The 18377-nt window shown below is 34.0% G+C and overlaps 1 protein-coding gene across 1 annotated transcript in view; it reads left to right on the forward strand.

Moving 5' to 3' along the window:
- Window positions 1-18377, forward strand: part of LOC130445550 (obg-like ATPase 1) — a 50226-nt gene that overhangs the window by 26447 nt on the left and 5402 nt on the right. The window contains exons 4-7 of the mRNA XM_056781249.1: window positions 7901-8028; window positions 8243-8418; window positions 13896-13973; window positions 14346-14443. Of these exons, the coding sequence (XP_056637227.1) occupies window positions 7901-8028; window positions 8243-8418; window positions 13896-13973; window positions 14346-14443 (480 nt within the window). The remainder of the gene's footprint in view (window positions 1-7900; window positions 8029-8242; window positions 8419-13895; window positions 13974-14345; window positions 14444-18377) is intronic.

Consider the following 18377-nt stretch of genomic DNA (forward strand, 5'->3'; position numbering starts at 1 on the left):
AACCATTCCTAGTTTTTCTTTAAGGTCTTGGCGGGCTTGAATACCAGCTAGAACCAGATTTCTCCTTGTTTACTGCTCGAATCTTGTTCCAAGTCTTCTGTGGACTCTTCCTCTTCTATGGTTAGCCTTTTAACTTCAAAGTTAGTCGTCTTGAATCATCTTTTGATTATCTATTCACGCACAACCACTCCTAGTTTTTCTTTAAGGTCTTGGCGGGCTTGAATACCAGCTAGAACCAGATTTCTTCTTGTTTACTGCTCGAATCTTGTTCCAAGTCTTCTGTGGACTCGTCCTCTTCTATGGTTAGCCTTTTAACTTCAAAGTTAGTCGTCTTGAATCATCTTTTGATTATCTAATCACGTACAACCATTCCTAGTTTTTCTTTAAGGTCTTGGCGGGCTTGAATACCAGCTAGAACCAGATTTCTCCTTGTTTACTGCTCGAATCTTGTTCCAAGTCTTCTGTGGACTCGTCCTCTTCTATGGTTAGCGTTTTAACTTCAAAGTTAGTCGTCTTGAATCATCTTTTGATTATCTAATCACGTACAACCACTCTTAGTTTTTCTTTAAGGTCTTGGCGGGCTTGAATACCAGCTAGAACCAGATTTCTCCTTGTTTACTGCTGGAATCTTGTTCCAAGTCTTCTGTGGACTCGTCCTCTTCTATGGTTAGCCTTTTAACTTCAAAGTTAGTCGTCTTGAATCATCTTTTGATTATCTATTCACGCACAACCACTCCTAGTTTTTCTTTAAGGTCTTGGTGGGCTTAAGTACCTGCTAGAACCAGATTTCTCCTTGTTTACTGCTCGAATCTTGTTCCAAGTCTTCTGTGGACTCGTCCTCTTCTATGGTTAGCCTTTTAACTTCAAAGTTAGTCGTCTTGAATCATCTTTTGATTATCTAATCACGTACAACCATTCCTAGTTTTTCTTTTAGGTCTTGGCGGGCTTGAATACCAGCTAGAACCAGATTTCTCCTTGTTTACTGCTGGAATCTTGTTCCAAGTCTTCTGTGGACTCGTCCTCTTCTATGGTTAGCCTTTTAACTTCAAAGTTAGTCGTCTTGAATCATCTTTTGATTATCTATTCACGCACAACCATTCCTAGTTTTTCTTTAAGGTCTTGGCGGGCTTGAATACCAGCTAGAACCAGATTTCTTCTTGTTTACTGCTCGAATCTTGTTCCAAGTCTTCTGTGGACTCGTCCTCTTCTATGGTTAGCCTTTTAACTTCAAAGTTAGTCGTCTTGAATCATCTTTTGATTATCTATTCACGCACAACCACTCCTAGTTTTTCTTTAAGGTCTTGGCGGGCTTGAATACCAGCTAGAACCAGATTTCTCCTTGTTTACTGCTCGAATCTTGTTCCAAGTCTTCTGTGGACTCGTCCTCTTCTATGGTTAGCGTTTTAACTTCAAAGTTAGTCGTCTTGAATCATCTTTTGATTATCTAATCACGTACAACCATTCCTAGTTTTTCTTTAAGGTCTTGGCGGGCTTGAATACCAGCTAGAACCAGATTTCTCCTTGTTTACTGCTCGAATCTTGTTCCAAGTCTTCTGTGGACTCGTCCTCTTCTATGGTTAGCGTTTTAACTTCAAAGTTAGTCGTCTTGAATCATCTTTTGATTATCTAATCACGTACAACCACTCTTAGTTTTTCTTTAAGGTCTTGGCGGGCTTGAATACCAGCTAGAACCAGATTTCTCCTTGTTTACTGCTCGAATCTTGTTCCAAGTCTTCTGTGGACTCGTCCTCTTCTATGGTTAGCCTTTTAACTTCAAAGTTAGTCGTCTTGAATCATCTTTTGATTATCTATTCACGCACAACCACTCCTAGTTTTTCTTTAAGGTCTTGGCGGGCTTGAATACCAGCTAGAACCAGATTTCTCCTTGTTTACTGCTCGAATCTTGTTCCAAGTCTTCTGTGGACTCGTCCTCTTCTATGGTTAGCCTTTTAACTTCAAAGTTAGTCGTCTTGAATCATCTTTTGATTATCTAATCACGTACAACCATTCCTAGTTTTTCTTTTAGGTCTTGGCGGGCTTGAATACCAGCTAGAACCAGATTTCTCCTTGTTTACTGCTCGAATCTTGTTCCAAGTCTTCTGTGGACTCGTCCTCTTCTATGGTTAGCGTTTTAACTTCAAAGTTAGTCGTCTTGAATCATCTTTTGATTATCTAATCACGTACAACCACTCTTAGTTTTTCTTTAAGGTCTTGGCGGGCTTGAATACCAGCTAGAACCAGATTTCTCCTTGTTTACTGCTCGAATCTTGTTCCAAGTCTTCTGTGGACTCGTCCTCTTCTATGGTTAGCCTTTTAACTTCAAAGTTAGTCGTCTTGAATCATCTTTTGATTATCTATTCACGCACAACCACTCCTAGTTTTTCTTTAAGGTCTTGGCGGGCTTGAATACCAGCTAGAACCAGATTTCTCCTTGTTTACTGCTCGAATCTTGTTCCAAGTCTTCTGTGGACTCGTCCTCTTCTATGGTTAGCCTTTTAACTTCAAAGTTAGTCGTCTTGAATCATCTTTTGATTATCTATTCACGCACAACCACTCCTAGTTTTTCTTTAAGGTCTTGGTGGGCTTAAGTACCTGCTAGAACCAGATTTCTCCTTGTTTACTGCTCGAATCTTGTTCCAAGTCTTCTGTGGACTCGTCCTCTTCTATGGTTAGCCTTTTAACTTCAAAGTTAGTCGTCTTGAATCATCTTTTGATTATCTAATCACGTACAACCATTCCTAGTTTTTCTTTTAGGTCTTGGCGGGCTTGAATACCAGCTAGAACCAGATTTCTCCTTGTTTACTGCTCGAATCTTGTTCCAAGTCTTCTGTGGACTCGTCCTCTTCTATGGTTAGCCTTTTAACTTCAAAGTTAGTCGTCTTGAATCATCTTTTGATTATCTATTCACGCACAACCACTCCTAGTTTTTCTTTAAGGTCTTGGTGGGCTTAAGTACCTGCTAGAACCAGATTTCTCCTTGTTTACTGCTCGAATCTTGTTCCAAGTCTTCTGTGGACTCGTCCTCTTCTATGGTTAGCCTTTTAACTTCAAAGTTAGTCGTCTTGAATCATCTTTTGATTATCTAATCACGTACAACCATTCCTAGTTTTTCTTTTAGGTCTTGGCGGGCTTGAATACCAGCTAGAACCAGATTTCTCCTTGTTTACTGCTGGAATCTTGTTCCAAGTCTTCTGTGGACTCGTCCTCTTCTATGGTTAGCCTTTTAACTTCAAAGTTAGTCGTCTTGAATCATCTTTTGATTATCTATTCACGCACAACCATTCCTAGTTTTTCTTTAAGGTCTTGGCGGGCTTGAATACCAGCTAGAACCAGATTTCTTCTTGTTTACTGCTCGAATCTTGTTCCAAGTCTTCTGTGGACTCGTCCTCTTCTATGGTTAGCCTTTTAACTTCAAAGTTAGTCGTCTTGAATCATCTTTTGATTATCTATTCACGCACAACCACTCCTAGTTTTTCTTTAAGGTCTTGGCGGGCTTGAATACCAGCTAGAACCAGATTTCTCCTTGTTTACTGCTCGAATCTTGTTCCAAGTCTTCTGTGGACTCGTCCTCTTCTATGGTTAGCGTTTTAACTTCAAAGTTAGTCGTCTTGAATCATCTTTTGATTATCTAATCACGTACAACCATTCCTAGTTTTTCTTTAAGGTCTTGGCGGGCTTGAATACCAGCTAGAACCAGATTTCTCCTTGTTTACTGCTCGAATCTTGTTCCAAGTCTTCTGTGGACTCGTCCTCTTCTATGGTTAGCGTTTTAACTTCAAAGTTAGTCGTCTTGAATCATCTTTTGATTATCTAATCACGTACAACCACTCTTAGTTTTTCTTTAAGGTCTTGGCGGGCTTGAATACCAGCTAGAACCAGATTTCTCCTTGTTTACTGCTCGAATCTTGTTCCAAGTCTTCTGTGGACTCGTCCTCTTCTATGGTTAGCCTTTTAACTTCAAAGTTAGTCGTCTTGAATCATCTTTTGATTATCTATTCACGCACAACCACTCCTAGTTTTTCTTTAAGGTCTTGGCGGGCTTGAATACCAGCTAGAACCAGATTTCTCCTTGTTTACTGCTCGAATCTTGTTCCAAGTCTTCTGTGGACTCGTCCTCTTCTATGGTTAGCCTTTTAACTTCAAAGTTAGTCGTCTTGAATCATCTTTTGATTATCTATTCACGCACAACCACTCCTAGTTTTTCTTTAAGGTCTTGGTGGGCTTAAGTACCTGCTAGAACCAGATTTCTCCTTGTTTACTGCTCGAATCTTGTTCCAAGTCTTCTGTGGACTCGTCCTCTTCTATGGTTAGCCTTTTAACTTCAAAGTTAGTCGTCTTGAATCATCTTTTGATTATCTAATCACGTACAACCATTCCTAGTTTTTCTTTTAGGTCTTGGCGGGCTTGAATACCAGCTAGAACCAGATTTCTCCTTGTTTACTGCTCGAACCTTGTTCCAAGTCTTCTGTGGACTCGTCCTCTTCTATGGTTAGCCTTTTAACTTCAAAGTTAGTCGTCTTGAATCATCTTTTGATTATCTATTCACGCACAACCACTCCTAGTTTTTCTTTAAGGTCTTGGTGGGCTTAAGTACCTGCTAGAACCAGATTTCTCCTTGTTTACTGCTCGAATCTTGTTCCAAGTCTTCTGTGGACTCGTCCTCTTCTATGGTTAGCCTTTTAACTTCAAAGTTAGTCGTCTTGAATCATCTTTTGATTATCTATTCACGCACAACCATTCCTAGTTTTTCTTTAAGGTCTTGGCGGGCTTGAATACCAGCTAGAACCAGATTTCTCCTTGTTTACTGCTGGAATCTTGTTCCAAGTCTTCTGTGGACTCTTCCTCTTCTATGGTTAGCCTTTTAACTTCAAAGTTAGTCGTCTTGAATCATCTTTTGATTATCTATTCACGTACAACCACTCCTAGTTTTTCTTTAAGGTCTTGGTGGGCTTAAGTACCTGCTAGAACCAGATTTCTCCTTGTTTACTGCTCGAATCTTGTTCCAAGTCTTCTGTGGACTCGTCCTCTTCTATGGTTAGCCTTTTAACTTCAAAGTTAGTCGTCTTGAATCATCTTTTGATTATCTATTCACGCACAACCACTCCTAGTTTTTCTTTAAGGTCTTGGTGGGCTTAAGTACCTGCTAGAACCAGATTTCTCCTTGTTTACTGCTCGAATCTTGTTCCAAGTCTTCTGTGGACTCGTCCTCTTCTATGGTTAGCCTTTTAACTTCAAAGTTAGTCGTCTTGAATCATCTTTTGATTATCTAATCACGTACAACCATTCCTAGTTTTTCTTTTAGGTCTTGGCGGGCTTGAATACCAGCTAGAACCAGATTTCTCCTTGTTTACTGCTCGAATCTTGTTCCAAGTCTTCTGTGGACTCGTCCTCTTCTATGGTTAGCGTTTTAACTTCAAAGTTAGTCGTCTTGAATCATCTTTTGATTATCTAATCACGTACAACCATTCCTAGTTTTTCTTTAAGGTCTTGGCGGGCTTGAATACCAGCTAGAACCAGATTTCTCCTTGTTTACTGCTCGAATCTTGTTCCAAGTCTTCTGTGGACTCGTCCTCTTCTATGGTTAGCGTTTTAACTTCAAAGTTAGTCGTCTTGAATCATCTTTTGATTATCTAATCACGTACAACCACTCTTAGTTTTTCTTTAAGGTCTTGGCGGGCTTGAATACCAGCTAGAACCAGATTTCTCCTTGTTTACTGCTCGAATCTTGTTCCAAGTCTTCTGTGGACTCTTCCTCTTCTATGGTTAGCCTTTTAACTTCAAAGTTAGTCGTCTTGAATCATCTTTTGATTATCTATTCACGTACAACCACTCCTAGTTTTTCTTTAAGGTCTTGGTGGGCTTAAGTACCTGCTAGAACCAGATTTCTCCTTGTTTACTGCTCGAATCTTGTTCCAAGTCTTCTGTGGACTCGTCCTCTTCTATGGTTAGCCTTTTAACTTCAAAGTTAGTCGTCTTGAATCATCTTTTGATTATCTATTCACGCACAACCATTCCTAGTTTTTCTTTAAGGTCTTGGCGGGCTTGAATACCAGCTAGAACCAGATTTCTCCTTGTTTACTGCTGGAATCTTGTTCCAAGTCTTCTGTGGACTCTTCCTCTTCTATGGTTAGCCTTTTAACTTCAAAGTTAGTCGTCTTGAATCATCTTTTGATTATCTATTCACGTACAACCACTCCTAGTTTTTCTTTTAGGTCTTGGTGGGCTTAAGTACCAGCTAGAACCAGATTTCTCCTTGTTTACTGCTCGAATCTTGTTCCAAGTCTTCTGTGGACTCGTCCTCTTCTATGGTTAGCCTTTTAACTTCAAAGTTAGTCGTCTTGAATCATCTTTTGATTATCTAATCACGTACAACCATTCCTAGTTTTTCTTTAAGGTCTTGGCGGGCTTGAATACCAGCTAGAACCAGATTTCTCCTTGTTTACTGCTCGAATCTTGTTCCAAGTCTTCTGTGGACTCTTCCTCTTCTATGGTTAGCCTTTTAACTTCAAAGTTAGTCGTCTTGAATCATCTTTTGATTATCTAATCACGTACAACCATTCCTAGTTTTTCTTTAAGGTCTTGGCGGGCTTGAATACCAGCTAGAACCAGATTTCTCCTTGTTTACTGCTCGAATCTTGTTCCAAGTCTTCTGTGGACTCGTCCTCTTCTATGGTTAGCCTTTTAACTTCAAAGTTAGTCGTCTTGAATCATCTTTTGATTATCTAATCACGTACAACCATTCCTAGTTTTTCTTTAAGGTCTTGGCGGGCTTGAATACCAGCTAGAACCAGATTTCTCCTTGTTTACTGCTCGAATCTTGTTCCAAGTCTTCTGTGGACTCGTCCTCTTCTATGGTTAGCCTTTTAACTTCAAAGTTAGTCGTCTTGAATCATCTTTTGATTATCTAATCACGTACAACCACTCCTAGTTTTTCTTTTAGGTCTTGGCGGGCTTGAATACCAGCTAGAACCAGATTTCTCCTTGTTTACTGCTGGAATCTTGTTCCAAGTCTTCTGTGGACTCTTCCTCTTCTATGGTTAGCCTTTTAACTTCAAAGTTAGTCGTCTTGAATCATCTTTTGATTATCTATTCACGTACAACCACTCCTAGTTTTTCTTTTAGGTCTTGGTGGGCTTAAGTACCAGCTAGAACCAGATTTCTCCTTGTTTACTGCTCGAATCTTGTTCCAAGTCTTCTGTGGACTCGTCCTCTTCTATGGTTAGCCTTTTAACTTCAAAGTTAGTCGTCTTGAATCATCTTTTGATTATCTAATCACGTACAACCATTCCTAGTTTTTCTTTAAGGTCTTGGCGGGCTTGAATACCAGCTAGAACCAGATTTCTCCTTGTTTACTGCTCGAATCTTGTTCCAAGTCTTCTGTGGACTCTTCCTCTTCTATGGTTAGCCTTTTAACTTCAAAGTTAGTCGTCTTGAATCATCTTTTGATTATCTATTCACGCACAACCACTCCTAGTTTTTCTTTAAGGTCTTGGCGGGCTTGAATACCAGCTAGAACCAGTCGTGGACGCTGTATCTGGGAATGACTCGTTTCTTGGACTAATTTTCCGTAGTTTTTACTTTGTTTTCAATGAAATAAAGCACCACCGGGGAATAAACCGCCCGAGATAGCCACCAAGTTAATATCCGAAGGAAAAATTGGTAAAAAGTTATCGATAAATTACGAAACGATCTCTGATGATAGAAATTTTATATTATGAGACAATTTGGACGGAATGTCTGTTTAAACGGCGTCTACTATCGAAAACCGCATCCCAGAATATCCCGAAGCCCCCAATTTTCAAATTTCGACGTTTTTCATACGATTCATTATGTTTTGTTGTTAAAATATCGAAATATATCGACGTGGACGTTTCTACGTGTATTTATTTTTTTATTATAGCAAAGTACCGGCGTTTTTGAACGTCGTAGACATCGCGGGTCTTGTCAAAGGAGCTTCCGAAGGTCAAGGACTCGGAAACGCTTTTCTTTCACACATCAGCGCTTGCGACGCTTTGTTCCATCTTTGCAGTAAGTACATGTTATAAAAAGACATTTGGCAACGCCGTTTTAAAGGTTTTTCTACATTTATCCAACGACGAAACTTGGAAAACGATTTTCCACCTTCAATTCTTATATTTTATCGTTTTTTTTTGTTCACAATTTGTATTTTTTTTATGTAACTTACGTAATTTGTAAGAATTCGATGTTGAAAAAATGTTTTTGTGAAACTATTTCGTACCAGGGGCGTTCGAAGACGACGACGTAACCCACGTAGAAGGCGAAGTGGATCCGGTTAGAGATTTGGACGTGATCTGCGAGGAATTGCGGTTGAAAGACGAAGACATGTTGACGAAAAACTTGGAGAAACTCGAAAGGACCGTAGTCAGAGGCAACGACAAAAAACTGAAACCAGAATACGTGAGTATTTTATTAGAACGCCCCGTATAATTATCCACCGATATGAAAATAATGACGATGTCGTTTTCTTTTTTTGGTTTGGTTGTTGTAATTGAATAATGGGTTCGTGTTGTTATTATTATTATTAGTAACAAAGAGTATCTTTTCGAGATCACGCTGACTCTATTTTGACTGCTCATTGACGTTGCTAATGGGACGACACCTGCGGCTCCGCGGGTCGAAAACTCCCGCTGGGCAACGCGACGTGGGGGCCGAACGCGATCCGCCCCAAGACGCAGCGGTATCCGCCCGGCCCGTGCCCGTACCCATTAGGGAAATATCGATCGAAAAAAAAAAATAGCTGGAAATTATAAAAAAAGATTTTTCAAAATATCGTATTTTTAATATTTTCTATCGATGTTTTTACAAATTTTCGTTTTTTTTTTTTTTAAATTTTTTCTCTATTTTCTTCTTCCCTATAATCATTTTTTGATCGGTTTCATCCTGTTTTCTCTTTCTTTTGTACGATTTTTTATTTTTCTTCATTTTCTTCTTCCTGTTTATTCAATCGTTGACGTACAAAACACCCTCATCGCGAAATTATCCTTTTTTTAGTTTTTCCCTTTTTTATCTGTATTTTTCCTCTCGTATTCTTCGTTTCGACCTTTTTTCTTCAGTTTTCTGCTAATTTTTTTACTTTTATCGCCCCCTTTTTTCCAACAACCCTCGTATCTTCTCAATTTTTTTCGTCCTATTCTTCGTTAATACGCTAATTTTGATGTTTTATCCCTTTTCTACGTTCCTTAATCTTTTCTTCTCCCATTCATACACGTTTTTACCCCATTTTCCTCTTTTTCCGCCATTTTTCTTCTTTCTCCAATTCGTTAACGTCCCTTAAAACGATTTTTATTCTTTTTTTTTCCTTTTCCAGTTTTCTCCTTTTTTGAATTTCCATCTTTTTACCCGTTTTTTTTTTTCTGTTTTCTCTATTTTTCCAACAACCCTCGTAGACCTACTCGTTTTTATTTCTTATTTCTTCGTTTTTTTTTCCGTCCCATTCCTCGCTAATTCGTTGTTTTATCCCTTTTCTACGTTCCTTAATCTTTTCTTCTCCCATTCATACACGTTTTTACCCCATTTTCCTCTTTTTCCGCCATTTTTCTTCTTTCTCCAATTCGTTAACGTCCCTTAAAACGATTTTTATTCTTTTTTTTTTCCTTTTCCAGTTTTCTCCTTTTTTGAATTTCCATCTTTTTACCCGTTTTTTTTTCTGTTTTCTCTATTTTTCCAACAACCCTCGTAGACCTACTCGTTTTTATTTCTTATTTCTTCGTTTTTTTTTCCGTCCTATTCCTCGCTAATTCGTTGTTTTATCCCTTTTCTACGTTCCTTCATCTTTTATTCTCCCATTCCACTTCTTTTTGACATTTCTCCTCTTATCATTTTGTTTTTTTTTCCTCCGTTTGTACTTTTCTTCTCCCTTTGCTTCGCCAATCCAATTACCCGGTTGTTTCATCTCTTTTTTTATTATTTTTACCTCTTTCCATCTCATTTTTTAGTCTTTTCCTTCTCGTCCTTTTTTTACCCTTTTTTCAATCATTTCCGTGTAATTTTTCATCTTTCCCCCCATATTTTTCGTTTCTCTTTTCCCTTATACAACGAATTTCCATAATCTGTTATTTTCTCCATTTGAACTTTCCTTCTTCCTTTACCTCGCCGAACCAATCGCATTTTCTCCGTTTTTTCGATTACTCCTTCCTTTTGGATCCGCTTCGGTTTGTTAGGTTAATTATTGAATACCCCCGGTACAAGTTGTCGTTCGGCGCGTTACCAAATAAAACACCTCCGACGTACAACACGAAAATTTAATTAAACATTTCTATTCACGCTCGTTCTATAGGTAAAAAAAAATAAAAAAAAAATCGAAATACTCCATCAATCAAAAAATATTTCTAGGTACGTATATCAATGACACGACATAAAATTGTTTTACCTGTTTTGCATTCGACAACATTCGAATTGTATGACTGGGCATCTTTTACGAAACGTGGTACATGGAAATTTAAATAAATACAAAAGTTTGTGAGTGATATTATGTAAATGAATTGCGCGTGCGTCGTGTGTGGTCCGAGACTAAACTACTAAACAAATCCGACGTTGCCATATCGCCGTAAATTCTGTAATAGTTTATTAATCGCGAGTGTATAATGAAAGTTATTATTGTAAATAACCGAGTGAATAATAACTTACGTTATACGCGTATAGAATACTATATTTTATACGCGACTACTAAATATTTTTGTTGCCGGAAAATTTCATTTTTATTTCAATTTCAGTGTTTCCAACTCTCGAAAATTAAAGTAGGAAAATTTTCAAAATTTGCTATGTTTGTTTAAAAAGGTGTTTTTTGATACGAGGAGTTCGAAAAATGTATAAGTTGTCCGGTAAAAAAATTATTATAGGCGAAAAATTGAAAAAAAAATCGTGAAAATTCGATTTTCCAGAAAATTATACTTTTTATGCGGAAATTGACAAGATTTTTCGGTTTTTTTTGGCTCAAAATACATAATATCCCATGATTTTTCGTATTTTCAGTATTTTCAACAATAGTCAAAAAATAATTTTTGACATGCTTGTATAAAAAATTCAATATTTCCGAAACCATTCGAGATATCGATTTATTTTTCATACGAATCGATTGAGAAAACTTGTGTCTAAATGACTGTTCACATTGGATTCCATCAGTTTCATATTTGTCAGAAATATACAGGGTGAAAGTTGTAGTAAATCTTTTTTCGAAAAATAACATTATTAAAATTTGTAGTACCTACATTTGTGAACTGGCAACGTTGTAATACAAAAAAATCGAAAGGGGAACGTTGATACTACCCTAAAAAAATTACGACAACCCCCTCTTGATCATAGAAAGGAAGTTATATAACAAAATTGAAAAAAAAAATGACGTGCTTGTATAAAAAATTCAATATTTCCGAAACCATTCGAGATATCGATTTATTTTTCATACGAATCGATTGAGAAAACTTGTGTCTAAATGACTGTTCATATTGGACTCCTTCAGTTTCGCATTTGTCAGAAATATACAGGGTGAAAGTTGTAGTAAATCTTTTTTCGAAAAATAACATTATTAAAATTTGTAGTACCTACATTTGTGAACTGGCAACGTTGTAATACAAAAAAATCGAAAATGGAACTACGATACTACCCTAAAAAAATTACGACAACCCCCTCTTGATCATAGAAAGGAAGTTATATAACAAAATTGAAAAAAAAATGACGTGCTTGTATAAAAAATTCAATATTTCCAAAACCATTCGAGATATCGATTTATTTTTCATACGAATCGATTGAGAAAACGTGTGTCTAAATGACTGTTCACATTGGATTCCATCAGTTTCACATTTGTCAGAAATATACAGGGTGAAAGTTGTACTAAATCTTTTTTCGAAAAATAACACTATTAAAATTTGTAGTACCTACATTTGTGAACTGGCAACGTTGTAATACAAAAAAATCGAAAGTGGAACGTTGATACTACCCTAAAAAAATTACGACAACCCCCTCTTGATCATAGAAAGGAAGTTATATAACAAAATTGAAAAAAAAATGACGTGCTTGTATAAAAAATTCAATATTTCCGAAACCATTCGAGATATCGATTTATTTTTCATACGAATCGATTGAGAAAACTTGTGTCTAAATGACTGTTCATATTGGACTCCTTCAGTTTCGCATTTGTCAGAAATATACAGGGTGAAAGTTGTAGTAAATCTTTTTTCGAAAAATAACATTATTAAAATTTGTAGTACCTACATTTGTGAACTGGCAACGTTGTAATACAAAAAAATCGAAAGGGGAACGTTGATACTACCCTAAAAAAATTACGACAACCCCCTCTTGATCATAGAAAGGAAGTTATATAACAAAATTGAAAAAAAAAATGACGTGCTTGTATAAAAAATTCAATATTTCCGAAACCATTCGAGATATCGATTTATTTTTCATACGAATCGATTGAGAAAACTTGTGTCTAAATGACTGTTCATATTGGACTCCTTCAGTTTCGCATTTGTCAGAAATATACAGGGTGAAAGTTGTAGTAAATCTTTTTTCGAAAAATAACACTTTATAAATTTGTAGCACCTACATTTGTGAACTGGCAACGTTGTAATACAAAAAAATCGAAAGGGGAACGTTGATACTACCCTAAAAAAATTACGACAACCCCCTCTTGATCATAGAAAGGAAGTTATATAACAAAATGTTTGAAATTATGAAACAAAATTTCGTATTTCGAAAGGGGGGCCCATTGGCTCTAAAAATTAAAAAAAATCACTTTAGATTCCGCTAAATTTCTGTGTAAAAGACTTTTTTAATACAGGGTGTTGAAAAAAGATCAGTTATCCTGAAAAAAAAATTAATTTGACAATAATTTAAAGAAAATTCATAAAAACGGGATTTTACGAAAAAACTATACATTTTACCCGGAAACTACCATAATTTTTGAATTTTTCAGAAAAAATAACATATCGTTTCATGATTTTTCGCACAATTTCATTAAAAAAAGATATATTTTTAACGATTATAACGAATTATACGTAAATTGAAAAAAAATGACGTGCTTGTATAAAAAATTCGATATTTCCGAAACCATTCGAGATATCGATTTATTTTTCATACGAATCGATTGAGAAAACTTGTGTCTAAATGACTGTTCATATTGGATTCCATCAGTTTCACATTTGTCAGAAATATACAGGGTGAAAGTTGTAGTAAATCTTTTTTCGAAAAATAACATTATTAAAATTTGTAGTACCTACATTTGTGAACTGGCAACGTTGTAATACAAAAAAATCGAAAGGGGAACGTTGATACTACCCTAAAAAAATTACGACAACCCCCTCTTGATCATAGAAAGGAAGTTATATAACAAAATTGAAAAAAAAAATGACGTGCTTGTATAAAAAATTCAATATTTCCAAAACCATTCGAGATATCGATTTATTTTTCATACGAATCGATTGAGAAAACTTGTGCTAAATGACTGTTCATATTGGATTGCATCAGTTTCACATTTGTCAGAAATATACAGGGTGAAAGTTGTAGTAAATCTTTTTTCGAAAAATAACACTATTAAAATTTGTAGTACCTACATTTGTGAACTGGCAACGTTGTAATACAAAAAAATCGAAAGTGGAACGTTGATACTACCCTAAAAAAATTGCAACCACCCCCTCTTGATCATACGAAGCGAGTTATGAAAAAAAATTCGTCTCAGATTTACCTAAATTTTCGAAAAAATGTCAGTTTCCCGAAAAAAAAATCGAAAATTTCCTGAAAATTGTACATTTAATCCCGAAACAAACATAATTTGTAAATTTTTCGATCAAAGATACCCCTGATATTCTCGTAGCATCGTCCTGATTAGGTTAGGTCCTGGAACCGCGTACTAGGATCTGAAAGCGAATTATCTCTTTCAGGATACGCTAATGAAAATCAAACAAGTCCTTGTAGACGAAAAGAAACATATCAGATTCGCCGATTGGGATTCCAAAGACGTAAGTATATTATTTCCGTCGCCATTTTGAAATTTATCATATTTTCGTAACTCCACTGGTAAATAATCGTCTCATCGATATCGAATTTATCATTACGTCACCCATTTTTTCTTCGATAAAACGATTCCGATATAAAATAAAATCGAAACGTCATATAAATCGTGTTCGAGTTTAAATTTCGCGCTACCCCCGTATTCGAGAATATCGATGTTTATCTTCTTCTTTTTTCTTCGCATTTATCATGTGACTTGTTCGAATTCTAAAGGACACGTCCGCGATTTTAAACGTCAAACTTCAAATTTTGATAATTATGTCAAATCCGTCAACGTCAATTATTGATTTTCGGTTAACGCATTTTTAATTTGATTCCAGATTGAAATCCTTAACAAATATTTATTTTTAACGTCGAAACCTGCGATGTATCTAGTTAATTTGTCCGAAAAGGATTATATTAAAAGAAAAAACAAATGGTAAGTGGGTAATTTCAATTTTTCAACTACGACATTGAATTTTACAAAATATTTGCAATCAAAATCGACGTTTCGTAACCAGTACATCAAAATAAAATATCGAACGATCCGAACCGCCTCCGTTACCATCAATCGTCGTTAATTCGCCATTAAATCTCATAAAATGAAGATCTGATAATATTTGACGTCCCGTATAATATAAACTTCGATTCCGCTACGAATTTATTTTATAATGAAGAAAATTTAGAACCGAAAGAAAAATAACGAATTAAAAATATATTGTATCGACTTTAACGTCTTGTATCTCGAAAAATATCAATAGGAACGAATAATTTTCCTGTTTAGTTTTGAAAATATCGAATAAGAACGAAAATTTAACTCTATTTAGTAAGGATCGTACGTTGATTAATATATGGGACAAACAATTATTGGTGTATGTTAAAGATTTAACGTACATATTCGTATTGGACGAAAAATATTTGTTATATAAGAAAAAATCGATGAGAATCAGTAAAAAAAATATAAAAAAAAAAACAAAATATATGACAATCCTTATGTTTTCTGATAGTTTTTTATACTGCAATTGGAAAATTTGTTATGAAAAAATTGTAACGAGAATATTTATTTTTGATTGAGTATCGCGATTTGTACGTTATGGAAAATATGGGACAAACAGGCAGTCGTATATATTTAAGAATAAATGAACATAAATATACGAAAAATGGAGTGTCTTTTGTCGAAATGAATGGAAAACTAGATGTCTGGAAAAATTATGACATTTTACTGACGTATATTCAAGATGGTTTATGGAAAATTCCAATTAGAAATCTCGTAGACTTTCAAAATAAAAAAATAATTTGAAAAAATCGTAATTTTTACATTAAGGAAAATATGGGACAAACAGGCAGACGTATATATCCAAGAATTAAGGATCATTTTCATATTTCGAACAAAATATACGAAAAAATGTGTGAAATGGGTCATTATGATGAAAAATGGGTAAAAAATTTGTAAAAATAGATAAAAAAGAGGAAAAATTAGATTTTTGACATTTTATTGACTTATACACAAGATAATTCATACGAAATTCCGATTAAAAGTCCCGTAGACTTTCAAAATAAAAAAATAATTTGAAAAAATCGTAATTTTTACATTAAGGAAAATATGGGACAAACAGGCAGACGTATATATCCAAGAATTAAGGATCATTTTCATATTTCGAACAAAATATACGAAAAAATGTGTGAAATGGGTCATTATGATGAAAAATGGGTAAAAAATTTGTAAAAATAGATAAAAAAGAGGAAAAATTAGATTTTTGACATTTTATTGACTTATACACAAGATAATTCATACGAAATTCCGATTAAAAGTCCCGTAGACTTTCAAAATAAAAAAATAATTTGAAAAAATCGTAATTTTTACATTAAGGAAAATATGGGACAAACAGGCAGACGTATATATCCAAGAATTAAGGATCATTTTCATATTTCGAACAAAATATACGAAAAAATGTGTTAAATGGGTCATTATGATGAAAAATGGGTAAAAAATTTGTAAAAATAGATAAAAAAGAGGAAAAATTAGATTTTTGACATTTTATTGACTTATACACAAGATAATTCATACGAAATTCCGATTAAAAGTCCCGTAGACTTTCAAAATAAAAAAATAATTTGAAAAAATCGTAATTTTTACATTAAGGAAAATATGGGACAAACAGGCAGACATATATATCCAAGAATTAAGGATCATTTTCATATTTCGAACAAAATATACGAAAAAATGTGTGAAATGGGTCAATATGAAGAAAAATGGGTAGAAAATTTGTAAAAATAGATAAAAAAGAGGAAAAATTAGATTTTTAAAGAAATTACGACTATTTTTGACATTTTATTGACTTATACACAAGATAATTCATACGAAATTCCGATTAAAAGTCTCGTAGACCTTCAAAATACAAAAATAATTTGAAAAAATCGTAATTTTTACATTAAGAAAAATATGGGACAAACAGGCAGACGTATATATCCAAGAATTAAGGATCATTTTCATATTTCGAACAAAATATACGAAAAAATGTGTTAAATGGGTCAATATGAAGAAAAATGGGTAGAAAATTTGCAAAAATTTATAAAAAAAAGAAAAAACTAGATTTTTAAAGAAATTATGACTATTTTTGACATTTTATTGACTTATACACAAGATAATTCATACGAAATTCCGATTAAAAGTCCCGTAGACCTTCAAAATACAAAAATAATTTGAAAAAATCGTAATTTTCATATTAAGGAAAATATAGGACAAACAGGCAGACGTATATATCCAAGAATTAAGGATCATTTTCATATTTCGAACAAAATATACGAAAAAATGTGTTAAATGGGTCAGTATGAAGAAAAATGGGTAGAAAATTTGCAAAAATTGATAAAAAAAAAGAAAAAACTGGATTTTTAAAGAAATTATGACTATTTTTCACATTTTACTGACTTATACACAAGATAATTCATACGAAATTCCGATTAAAAGTCCCGTAGACTTTCAAAATACAAAAATAATTTGAAAAAATCGTAATTTTCATATTAAGGAAAATATAGGACAAACAGGCAGACGTATATATCCAAGAATTAAGGATCATTTTCATATTTCGAACAAAATATACGAAAAAATGTGTTAAATGGGTCAGTATGAAGAAAAATGAGTAGAAAATTTGTAAAAATTGATGAAAAAAAGGAAAAACTAGATTTTTAAAGAAATTGTGACTATTTTTGACATTTTACTGACTTATACACAAGATAATTCATACGAAATTCCGATTAAAAGTCCCGTAGACTTTCAAAATACAAAAATAATTTGAAAAAATCGTAATTTTTACATTAAGGAAAATATAGGACAAACAGGCAGACGTATATATCCAAGAATTAAGGATCATTTTCATATTTCGAACAAAATATACGAAAAAATGTGTTAAATGGGTCAATATGAAGAAAAATGGGTAGAAAATTTGTAAAAATAGATAAAAAAGAGGAAAAATTAGATTTTTAAAGAAATTGTGACTATTTTTCACATTTTACTGACTTATACACAAGATAATTCATACGAAATTCCGATTAAAAGTCCCGTAGACTTTCAAAAAACAAAAATAATTTGAAAAAATCGTAATTTTCATATTAAGGAAAATATAGGACAAACAGGCAGACGTATATATCCAAGAATTAAGGATCATTTTCATATTTCGAACAAAATATACGAAAAAATGTGTTAAATAGGTCAGTATGAAGAAAAATGGGTAGAAAATTTGCAAAAATTGATAAAAAAAAAGAAAAAACTGGATTTTTAAAGAAATTATGACTATTTTTCACATTTTACTGACTTATACACAAGATAATTCATACGAAATTCCGATTAAAAGTCCCGTAGACTTTCAAAATACAAAAATAATTTGAAAAAATCGTAATTTTCATATTAAGGAAAATATAGGACAAACAGGCAGACGTATATATCCAAGAATTAAGGATCATTTTCATATTTCGAACAAAATATACGAAAAAATGTGTTAAATGGGTCAGTATGAAGAAAAATGAGTAGAAAATTTGTAAAAATTGATGAAAAAAAGGAAAAACTAGATTTTTAAAGAAATTGTGACTATTTTTGACATTTTACTGACTTATACACAAGATAATTCATACGAAATTCCGATTAAAAGTCCCGTAGACCTTCAAAAAACAAAAATAATTTGAAACAATCGTAATTTTCATATTAAGGAAAATATAGGACAAACAGGCAGACGTATATATCCAAGAATTAAGGATCATTTTCATATTTCGAACAAAATATACGAAAAAATGTGTTAAATGGGTCATTATGATGAAAAATGGGTAAAAAATTTGTAAAAATAGATAAAAAAGAGGAAAAATTGGATTTTTAAAGAAAT

Source organism: Diorhabda sublineata, chromosome 6 (genome assembly GCF_026230105.1).
Source record: "Diorhabda sublineata isolate icDioSubl1.1 chromosome 6, icDioSubl1.1, whole genome shotgun sequence".
Taxonomy (NCBI): Eukaryota; Metazoa; Arthropoda; class Insecta; order Coleoptera; family Chrysomelidae; genus Diorhabda; species Diorhabda sublineata.